This window comes from Glycine max, chromosome 14, assembly GCF_000004515.6.
Source record: "Glycine max cultivar Williams 82 chromosome 14, Glycine_max_v4.0, whole genome shotgun sequence".
Classification (NCBI taxonomy): domain Eukaryota; kingdom Viridiplantae; phylum Streptophyta; class Magnoliopsida; order Fabales; family Fabaceae; genus Glycine; species Glycine max.
Window position 1 is genome coordinate 44,793,320 of NC_038250.2, and position 12,122 is coordinate 44,805,441.

The following is a 12,122-nucleotide window of genomic DNA, read 5'->3' on the forward strand; positions in this document are numbered from 1 at the left end:
ACCTTGAAAAATTTATTTGGGAGACCATGCAAAGTAATTAGGGGGTATTTGGTTTGGTTATTTTTTGTTTTCATTTTCACTAAAAACAAATGTGCTTGGTTGAATCTCTGAAAACATTTTCAATTAAAATGAAAACAGAAAACAACTAGAAAATGAAAACAATAAATTATCGTTTTCAGAACAGAAATTTCATTTTGAATAAAATGAAACTGGGATGATAATGAATGTAATTTTAAACAAATCTATAAATATAAAAAGACAATAAATCAATATATCATAAATTTTTAGTATTTTTATTTCATAAAAACAGAAAACAAGAATTCAAACAAAATATATTTTCAGAATTCTAATCTTTTAAAAATGAAAACAATTTTCAGAAAATGAAAATAAAAAATAAAAATGTAAACCAAACACACCCCCTTAGTAATCTACTCCACATTTTTTCTGGTCTCCTTCGAAAGCAACAACATTGGTTTACATCATTAAAGAGATTGCTTCCAATGTCTTTCCCTTCATTGTATGGCTCATAATTTTTCATTTCTCTTTTCTTCTTTCGGAGATGGATAGGTCACCATATTTCTTGCATTATCTTATCACTATTTCACCATAATTTCAGTCTTTGAAATTATTACAGGCCAGGTCCCAATACCTTGAAAATTTTATTTCACATAGACCATGCCCACTTACGAATTAATTTATTCCACATGCCGGTATTTAATTTAGTACTAAAGTTCATTTTCTTTGACTTTATACTGCAGCCACGCGCACCATAACATAAATGTGAATCTATTCCACGTACATATAATTACTGTAAAGCCCCTTTTCTTTATCTATGCATGACCACGCGCACCATGCGGAAATTAAGATATTATAACATATATACAAAGCTACATGTTTTAGTCAACTTGCTCAATTCTGCCACCCAAACCCAGAAAGAATAGAACCACCTCCAGGAAAAAAATTAAAGATGTTCAGCGTTAAGGAATTAGTTGATTCGAATAGTCTGAGGTCTGTTCCATCCAATTACATTTGCCTAAATAATCCCGAAGATTCCATATTGTATAATGAAACAGAGAATATTCCAACCATTGATTTTTCCCAATTCACCTCTTCCAATCCCAATGAACGATCCAAGGCAATCCAACAACTAGGCAATGCTTGCCGCGATTGGGGTTTCTTTATGGTATTAATATACTTAACCTCATACTTTATATTATGAATTTTTTTATTATATGCTTTAATTTCGCTAACTTCTCCACGTGCATATTAGAGTTTAATTCCTTCCGTATGCATGCATGTAACTTTTGCTGTCTCGTTAATTTTGGAGTATACTTTATGCAGCTAATCAATCACGGTGTATCGGAGACACTAAGGGATGAGGTGATTAGGGCAAGCCAGGGCTTTTTTGATCTGACTGAGAAAGAGAAAATGGAGCACTCAGGGAGGAACCTATTTGATCCAATAAGATATGGGACAAGCTTCAATGTCACGGTGGACAAGACCCTTTTCTGGAGAGATTATCTCAAATGTCATGTTCACCCTCACTTTAATGCTCCTTCCAAGCCTCCTGGTTTTAGGTACCATTCCCCTCACTCTTTGTTTTTTTACTTTGTCCTATATCATTCTTGGAAAAAAGAAAGATATATAAAGAGAAAAGTAGGATAAAAATTAAATTAAATAAAGAGTGTATATCAATAATAATTAATTCATTATTATTTTTCAACCTTTTGAGCCGTGTAACTGGCCGGTCTTGTCCAAAATAAAGCTTGATTGCCTTAAAAAAAAAGTTTAATTAACTTATTTCTTTACTTATATATATAAGTGATAACAGAAGAACATGATCCACTCAAAGATAAAACATCAAAAGCTTAAGCTTTAGGTCTATAAAAATTTTTTATTTGCGATTTAATTTTATAAAATAAAGAGATCTTATATATTGAAAAAAAATTATTATATAATTATCACAGTAAAATATTTTTCTTAAATTTTATTTTATGTCTCACTTATCGTTTGAATCGGCTGGAGTGAGAGCTAACTTATATGAGTATCACCAAGATTTTAATAAGTTATAGTCCAAAACTTAAATTGCAATTTACAATCATAACATCAAATTTTTGGGGATTTTATAGTCACATAGCGTTTGCAAAAAATTGTTTGCGATTCTATATAATGTAAAAAAAAATTTAAGAAAGTTTGCAGAATTGCAGTTTTACAATTAGAAACCATGAGTTTCACATAATATTAGTACTTTGGGCGACTTTAATTCTTTTTGTTGTTTTGTTACAATCTAATGTAGTCGGGGTTAATTTCTTCTCTTTGGTGGGTTGTTGAAATGTTGGTATAATAAGGACCACACCATATGCTCTACCTTGACGACCCATACCCTAATCTTTCCTACCAAAACATGATTTTTTTTGCACTCTTTGGCTCTGGCCTCTGGATATATATATTTATCTTGCCTTACTATCTTGCTACATATATATACTTCGTTCTTTTAAATACACTTTCTATTGTTAGTTTGAGTTTATTAGAAATTATAATTTTTGATAAATTTCATTTCTTATTAATTTAACGAGTCTTTCTCCTAATTTTATAAATTTTTAATAAACTTTAATCAATAGAAAAATATGTAAAAAAAACACTTCTCTTAATTTCCAGTTTAATTTATGCTAGCTGTACATATTTTTTATGTGTACAATTAAAACCTGAGATCTTAAGCAAATTACTCTATCTTTCACGGTTAGATCAACCTTTAGTGGTTGAGTTTTATACATTGTTCTAATCTCAAATTCAGAAAAGAAAAGGGAAAAATTTCTTCATCTCCCGATAAGGAAGTTATGAAGCAGGTGAGACAGTTCACTTTTGTATACTTATACCTCATCTTTTACGCATCACTCCAGATTATCATCGTACTCTTAAAGTTTTCCATGCTCTAGATGATGACCAAAAGTATATTCTCTCTCCTTTTGTTGGGCAAAAGTTGTGAAAATGACAAAGCAGCACCCACATGATAATAATAACCCCACCTCCTCTCTAGCTACTTTCCATTGGTGAACGGACAGCAGTGGAAATGGCAACACTACTCCAAAACAAGATATTTTAAAGTTTCAATTTCAGCAATGGAAAGTGTATTGGAATTTAGAGTTAACAAATTGATAGCTCCAATCCTTATGAAATGGTCCAGAATACATGTCCGGCTTGCACCACTTAGTTCAGCACTATTAGGGGTGGAGAATTTCTTATCCCCAATGGGAGACAACAATGTGTGCGACGGGCAATGGCCAACTCATATATTAGGACACCCTATTCATTTTCTATGGTTGAGTTTATCAAAGAAAACAAGATTCTATTTTTGGATTGAGGTCTTTTGTAGTTTCAACTATTGAGATCCTCTGAGGCATTTATTTGAAAAACTCTCCAGAGGGCATGGTAGTTAAGGCTAACCTAAGGATAAAATAAGTAAAACTTATGTTTTAGATCCATCAATAAAAAAATATTTATTATTAATTTTTATAAAAAAAAGTCACATATATTAATAAAAAAATCATATATATATTGAAAAAAAAAGGTCTAACATATAATATATTATCTAAAGTAATTTTTTTGAAAAATTTGTTTTAGGTCCTCTCACCATTGGATCGGTAGTTAATATTGAAATAATTTATTTATTAATACTTTGCATTAAGATACAATTATTTTAGAGTTTAACAAATTGGGAAAAATTTGAACAATCAATCAAGTAGGAATATTGGTCGATTTTTTTTAATGAAAGAATATTCATTGATATGAATTTTAAATTAATTATTAGGAAGGTTATATTACTTATCATACACAATAATTTGTAATCGAGGAAAATATGAAAAAATTTAACATTATAGGTAGATATTTATTATTATTATTATTATTTATTCACTTTTATATGGTTAACACTTTTTAGCGTTTTTCAAAAATTACAGTTTTGTTTTCTTCTTTCATGGTTTGATAGCATTTTTAGATTTAGATTAACGTTAAAGTTCATGCATGCGTAATAAAGTTTGTGTTTACCTTTTTAATAGGTTGATCTTATGATAAAAGAAAACTATTATTTTAACCTATGATAAGATAAATGTTTATTTTTATAAAAATAAAGTTTATAATAAATATTTTCTTGAAAATATAAAAATATTTATTTATTATGAATCTTAATTGTAAACAATTTCTTTAAAAAATACTATTGAAATTCAATTTAGATATAAAATAAAGTTGGTGAATTCATAAGGATAAGTTATTAAGAAAATCAGATATTCAGATAATGATTAAATGAGGGTATAGTTTAAAATGGTTGAAAGAGAGATATTTTGACTAGATGTGAAGGATGTGAAGTGCACCTCAAAAGAAACAAGAAAGAGAATATTGAGAGTATCTAATTGAGAAGGTAAGAAGAGTGAGTCTGATTCTAAATTGTGTAGTATAGGGGTAGATCTAATGCTTTAAGATTCTATAAAAGGCAATTTTAAAAATGTGAAAATAAATTATTGGTTTAAAAAGTTAATTTTTGAGTCAAAATTGTTTAAAAAATATATTTATTTGAAAAGGAAGCTATAATTATAACTTTCTTTGGAAATTAATCAAAATATAACTTTGTAAAATAATTAAAATGTAACTTTAAAAATAAACAAACTTTAATTTATTACTTTTGTTTGGTCAGTAGGGTTTCCCCCACTAAAGACAAAAGATGTCTGGGGTTCTATTACAGAACGTGATTCCACAATTATTTTAAAGTAATCTAAGAGGCAGTTTGGATCCTTTCCAGCTGCATTCGGCCCAGTTAACATCTAATTGTTGAATTTGTTACCACACAATTAATAAGAGAGGAAAAGATTACGGATAGTTAATAATGGAGAGGACTGTTGCTAGAGAGGATCTTAATTCTCTAAGGGAGCTTCATAGTAACCTTGCAATGGGATGAAGATTAACTAATTGAGTTAATTCAAAATACTGAGAAAAATTCAATCTATATATCACAATATATGCCTCCCAGCGCTTAACTAATTGAGTTAATTCAAAATATAATAAAATTCCTACTTTAAGTATTGACAAAAAAAAAAAAACTGTAAACAGTCGCCCAACTATTTATGCAAAATAAAAAAAACAAATAAATAGTTATAATAAAAATAAAGAACCCTTTTTGAGTGGTTCTTTCTTGTTACAATTATACATTCAATAAAATTGGTATGAGTTTAATGCAACAACAAACTGAGGTTTGATCCTCACAAATGATCTCCATCTTATTTTTCATTCTATCCTTCACCCATCTCCCAGTGGCCCTTTCAAGACAACTTATAAAATCATAATATGGATCTTAAGTATCTTTTTCTATGAAGAAATTACCTCCTTTCAAACTTTAATTAACACTCTAGTGTATGTTTAGATTAATTTATTTTAGAAAAATAGTTACTTTTTAATTTCTTGAGATAATTTTTACAAAAAGAAAAAAAAAGCAGAATGAATCAGTTGCCAAATTCCGGTTAAATTAAACCATGCCTTGCCAATTGATAAATAAAAAGAAGAAAAAAAGCAAAGTCAACTGTAAATAAGTTACACAAATGACTATGATAAGATATATATGAAGTAAATAAATAGTTGGACAAAAAAAGAACTTTTTACGAATCTGAAGTTATACTCTTTTAGCAATGTCATTCATTATGAATATGTAATTTTTATTATTTTGAAAAGGTGTTAAAGTTTGTTTGATTAAGTTTTTGTTAAAAGTAATTATTTACATATATAAAATCCCATAACGTGACGAACTAAAATTTAAATTTCAATTGCCTTCAAATAATACCCATGGAAAACCCAAAAATAAATGAAAGGGGAAAATAAAATATAATGATATATTATGTTCTATTGTTTAGATTCATACTATGAGAAAAATATAATGAAAATTAATAATCTAACCGATTCTATTATTTGTCTTCATTTTTATCTAATTTAAGAAGAATGTTATGGGAAAAAAATATTTTATTCCATCATAACTTATCCAAACAATAAAATGTAAATTTTATTTCATTATATTTTATACTACTTCATTTTATTTTATTTCATCTTATCTCCTTTTGTCTACTCAAATATAGTCGTAATCTTTATGTAGAATATTTTAGTTAAAAATAGGATTGAAGAAACAATTAGTAGAATTTTATAGTTTTAATTGGTTATAGACATTTCACAATCATAAAAAAAAAATTAAAAATCCTTTATACAAAACTTCATTTTAACACATCAATTTTTCAAAATTTGAGCAAATTCACAATATTCATAATCACAAGAAACCATATACAACTTGTCCCTAGACCCTAGCATTTGCCATACATGGAAATTAACCACCAAACCATAAGAAAATAATAGATTTAGAGTTTATTCACTGTCTTACTCGTTCATTGTTAATTTGCAGCCAAACTTTAGAGGAATACATCACCAAGGGCAGGGAACTGATTGCAGAATTGCTAAAGGGAATATCTCTAAGCTTAGGGCTTGAAGAAAACTACATACATAAAAGGATGAATGTAGACTTGGGCTCCCAGTTGCTGGTTATCAACTGTTACCCACCATGTCCTAAGCCTGAACTTGTAATGGGCCTTCCTGCACACACAGACCATGGGCTTCTGACCCTCCTGATGCAAAACGAGCTTGGAGGGCTTCAAATTCAACCCAATGGCAAATGGATTCCGGTCCATCCCTTACCCAACTCCTTTTTCATCAACACAGGGGATCACATGGAGGTAAAACAAAATTCACTCTTGCATGCAATTTACTACCATGCAACCCACTTGCACGTTAACTATTAGGTTTTTTTATGGCCCTTGCTTAACGGTATCCACAAATGCTCAATGGACGACACTAGTTAAGAAATGAAAAAGAAGAAATATTTTATTACAAATCATGTTAGGGTTCATTTAAAAATTAGAGAGAAATGCATTTTTATGCATTGCAATAAAAATTAGAGGGAAACACATTGCTTATCAATGTCCACAAATGCTCAAAGGCCTCAACTTAAGGAACATTCGTCCTAAAGCAAGTCCCTCCTTGCTTCTCACGTAATGTCATTTTCGACTCTTCAACTCCACCCAACAGCTAAACAAGCACATGTTTCCTTAACGAGTGTCCTATTAGTTAGCATTTGGCTTGAAAAAATAAAACATGAAACTTCATATATATTACAAAAATGTTGCTAAAGTTTCATTTCTTGTAGACAAATTGGAATATTCACTCTATATTTAATTATTATTCAGCATTGGAAAAACAAATGAATGCGCGAATTTTGTTCTCAGATACTGAGCAATGGGAAATACAAGAGCGTTGTTCATCGAGCTGTGGCGAACACGAAAGGCATTAGGTTTTCCGTTGGTATAGCACACGGGCCCGAGCTTGACACCATTGTGGGGCCCGCACCGGAGCTTGTTGGTGATGATGATCCTGCTGCATACCGTGCCATCAAATATAGAGATTACATGCAGCTTCAGCAAAACCATGAACTCGACGGTAAGTCATGCTTGGATCGTATTCGAATTTGAATCAAATTAAGCTCCTACCATCGCTTAATTAGTTAGGTATAGCACCATGCATTTCTTGTATCTGAACCATGCTTGTGTTTCATGTATCATTTAATTTCAATTTGAATGTTGATCTACTTGGAATGTAATTTCCACGTGTGTAATTGAAAATGCTTAAATGCATGCACGAATCTGCCTGCCATGGAAAATTAATAAATTGACTTCGTGAAAATAAATTAATGGTCATGTAGATCACGTTAATTTAAAAGAAAATGTTTTTTTAAAGAGCACAATAAAGCTCCACGAGAAGTAATTCTATTTGAGTATGTAATTAGATCAGTAAATTTCTTGCTCCAAGAATTTAAAATATAATTACTTATAATTGGAATAGGATCTCCTATATAAGGAATGGCTTTACATATTTTAAAATAGCAATCTTGATGTATCAAAAAAATTAATTGAACTTGCGAGCACCTCCATCTACTCTTATAACGTGTTTGGAAATAGATTTTCCAACTTTCAGATATCCCACTAATTGAATAAACGCTATTAGCTGTAGCTTTTTACAATTTTCATATCCGGGACGTGAATAATGAAAGATAAAAGTGATTTATGTATCATCATTTAAAAAAAAAACAAAATAAACAAAATGCAATTCTGACTACGGTTTTTTTATGATGGTCTTGTAGAACTTTCCGGTGGCTTAATATTTTGCATCACTTACACTTTGTTATACAAAGATTAGTTGCTTCAAGTTGCTTCAAAATTGAAAAGTAGTTGCCTATTAAGACTAATCAATTTTGGATTCAGTCACTTTAATTTTGGTGACATTTCTTCCTTTTGAGCCTTTAGATTAATCTAACAGGAAAGAATTTTCCATTTGTACTGTTTTAAAAGAATTTTTAACTTAATTATTAATTTATTTGTTTTAAATTTTTTACATTTTAAAATATAAAAATACTATTAAACATGCAGGTTAATTGGTACAAAATTATCACAGTTTAATAAGTGATCGATCTCGAACATCGTTCAAATTTTCATGTTATAAAACTAAAATTAATAAAATTATTTTCACATCTCATAATTTTTTTTACTATGAGCTAGTAATGGTAGTTTAAGAACTAGTACTACAAAATTTTTGATAAATTTATTTATACTAACTATTGATATCTTTCTTTGGAAACAATCTTACTTGGACAATTAGGACTACTATAAGCAGTAAAAATTTTGTCGAGACCATAGGTTAAAGTGAAATAATTTTGTACCAGATAATCTACACGCTTAGTAGTGTTTTTTATGATTTTAAAGTAAAAAAAAGATGTGAAAACTAAATTAATAATTAAACTAGGAATATCTATTAAAAATTAATTAGTAGATGTTTATGGTGAAAATTTGTTTTGATGATTGAAAGTAAATAAATTGATCTTTCACTCTTGATTCTAATTAACCACAAACAACTTATTTTATTTAGAGGGACATAATTATAATTATGAGTTCTTTTTGATTAAACTAGTTGTTGTTGATATGACTTTCAACTAAAGGAAATATGAGATAAGTTGAATAAACAAAAACTCTTGACATAATCATGTATTATTGTCGAAAATACTCATTTTGATTATTAGAGTTTGTAACAAGAATGATTTTCAATAATTAATAAATTAACATATTATAGATCGAAAAGACATTTTTAATCAATATCACATAAGTTGTTTTTTTTATAAGTATATAGTTTTTTTATAATATATATGCTTTTTGAAACATGTAATCAAATTCGATTAAAGGAAATAAAATTGTAATGAAATTAGATCAAAAGACTTGTAAATAAAGAGCTTTGAAAGTAAATCAAATTGAAATACAAAACAATTTAATGGTTGCAAAAAAGTAAAGTGTTGATGAAATGTAAATTGAATTGAAATGCAAGACAAAGTAAAGGTTGTTACATAAAAGTAAAATGCTGATGAAATGTAAATTGAATTGAAATGCAAGACAAAGTAAAGTTTTTAGAAAAGTAAATAATGAACAACAAGTGAATAATTGTTTAGAGAAGAAATTGCAATTAGAAGTATAGAGTTTGGAGAAGAAATGTGGAAGAAGAGAATATCATAAAACGTAAATTAATAAAAGAAAATAAATGATAAAAATTGTAGATTGGATCAAAGTATGAGTTCAAACATACACTTTGTCCTAGTAATAGGTATCCATTTTCCTTGTGCAGCATGTTGGTATAGAGGTTTCTATGAGAACTTTGTAACCAAAGAAAACATATTTACCATTGTGTCTATTTATAGTTTAATTCGACTCAATGATTGATTTACAAGATTCGTATAAATGTACAACTTATTCAAATTAACTATGTACAATGTTAACACCTATATCTTTGTGCTTCTTATAGAAAACTGTTCATAATCATCTTCGTATATTTGATTGAAACAACATACCTTCGATCACCCTTTCTTTACTCTTTTTGAGGAACATGTGACTCTAATAATTTATCTTTAGAGATCATCTTCATCTTCTAAGTTTTGCCTTTTTTATTTATCATCAAACCAAATTATTTTATATCCTTTTCGATGGTCATTTGAACATAACCTGAGTTTCATGTTTTTTTATTCCCTTCAATCCTATTACTTAGAAAATTTTACTTACACTCTCAACAAATGCCCCCAAAAAATATGAGTTTGAACCTTTGAGAACATTTATTTTCTGCACTCAATCGAAACTATAACTCTTTGCGTGTTTACTCAAATTTGAATGAAAAAGTGCTTGTTTATGAATAAGGACAAATATGTCAATCACTATACCCACGTCCACTATTGCTTATTAAGTCAAAAATAGCAATGATTAAATAAAAGTTTTATCTATAATATCATTTAAAGATATATATGTTATTTCATTCAAACTTAGAAGTTTTTTCTTCCTTCTTCCACCTTTTATTTTCACACTCAAAGCAATTCTGAGAACCCCTTCTCTTTCTTCTCTCTACTATCCCCAAACCCTTTCCTTTATCCTAGACTCTCTTCATTCTAAAGTTTCCTTTCAATGGCTGCCTCTTCTGCTTCAACTCAAGGTTGTGTTCTCCCAATCACTTCTTTTGCTACTGAACTCGTAGAGTTCAATGGCAAATGCTTTGCACCCTCACCTGGTTTGGAGGCTGAGACCAAAAAGCTTTGGGAAACTCAGGTAATGATCCCTTTCTCTTTAGCTGAAAAGCAACTAGCTTTTGCAGGTCCATTCAAACTAATCCACCAGCAGAGTCCTTCCATTTCTTCCCAAGTACCGAGGAAGAAATTCCCCCAATCCATGACTATTCGATCAGGATGGATTTCATGAAAGATAACAAGAAATTTTTTCATTCGAAACCCTTATTTGACCGAAAGAATTACATAGCTTGGTTAGAAAGGTTATAGACTAAGTATGCCAATCAATGGAAGAAGATAAGGATTTTTTTTTTTATCTTTTTCAAATTAACAAACTGGACATCTCGAACATTTCGATGGTTATGGCAACTACACTTTTCTGGAATCAAAACACTTTGTGCACTCAAACTGCCTTGCGGCCCAGTTGCCCCAACACTTCTTGATGTTTCCAGAATAACTAGTTTGATGCCCATTGGAGAAAAATATTTGGTTGGCTTTTTTCTAAACACTATCGACCCTAAAATCACAAATTAGAAGAAGAAGTCTTATGGTGGTTTTATGGAAAATCATTAAGGTGTCAACACCAAAACTACTACTCCTTCTATTATTGATCAAGAACACTTAGCCTATATGCTCTACTGGGTTTGCACCCTTTTTTTTTTAAACCAAATCTATTCAAGTCCCGACCAGTTTTTACAACCTTGTTCTTCTACTTCACATTAGGGAACCTCGACTAAACTTAGCCAAATTGCTCTTGGCTAACGTTTTTCAAGCCTTCGTTGATGTTGCTAACAATATCCGTAAAAAAGATTCCACAACCATGCTTTCTGGACCTTTTTGGTTCATCCAATTATGCCTTAACTCGATCTTCAAATCACACTTTCAATGTTATACTCGATTTTCCCCTACCCTCGAATTGGAAGGGGCTAGATTAATTTATTACACCTTAACAGAAAAACCTTCAGAAGAAACTTATAGAAAATTTATTGAAGTTATTTTATCAACCAAAGAGTTTACTGAAGAATTGGCCCCTTTCGTCCAACCAAACATAGCAGTTCTCGCTTGTTTGAAGAAGAATTCCCTGTTGAGACCCCAGGTGAACAAGCCAAATTGATCGAAATATGGACATGCTTTTTGACTTGGGATATTTTAGTTGTTGGTCTCAATGTCAAAGATGTAGCTTTTTATCCTTACCATCTTCAACTTTTCTCTCATCAATTTGGTCTTAGTCAATTGAAACCATATCCAATCATGAAGAAACTCCCAAATCTTGAGGACTTTGTGGTTACAGAAGATAATAGGTGGAACAACTTCTATTCGAAAGAATTTATTACTGCACCAAGGAATTCGATAATTGGTGGAACAACTTCTATTCGAAAAGGACCATTTCACTTGAGAATTGCCTAAAAAAGTTGACTTCATCTCCATTTTTTTGCAAGAAACAACAAAGAAGAAG

General features: G+C 29.9%; 1 protein-coding gene across 1 annotated transcript; it reads left to right on the plus strand.

The window, feature by feature from the left end:
* Positions 1 to 867: 867 nt before the first annotated feature.
* LOC100798911 (2-oxoglutarate-dependent dioxygenase 19) lies at positions 868 to 7,802 on the plus strand. The gene is made up of 4 exons (XM_003544768.5): positions 868 to 1,183; positions 1,342 to 1,577; positions 6,431 to 6,758; positions 7,308 to 7,802. Exons 1-4 carry the CDS (start codon positions 968 to 970, stop codon positions 7,548 to 7,550), a joined length of 1,023 nt encoding a protein of 340 aa, XP_003544816.1. The 5' UTR covers positions 868 to 967; the 3' UTR covers positions 7,551 to 7,802.
* The last annotated feature ends 4,320 nt before the right edge of the window (positions 7,803 to 12,122 follow it).

Bases quoted from the DNA above. Each gene is read 5' to 3' on its own strand.
- LOC100798911 (XM_003544768.5), top strand. From the start codon at position 968: ATGTTCAGCGTTAAGGAATTAGTTGATTCGAATAGTCTGAGGTCTGTT. The intron at 1,184-1,341 runs GTATTAATATAC...TACTTTATGCAG, and splicing joins GCGATTGGGGTTTCTTTATG to CTAATCAATCACGGTGTATC. The intron at 6,759-7,307 runs GTAAAACAAAAT...TTTTGTTCTCAG, and splicing joins ACACAGGGGATCACATGGAG to ATACTGAGCAATGGGAAATA.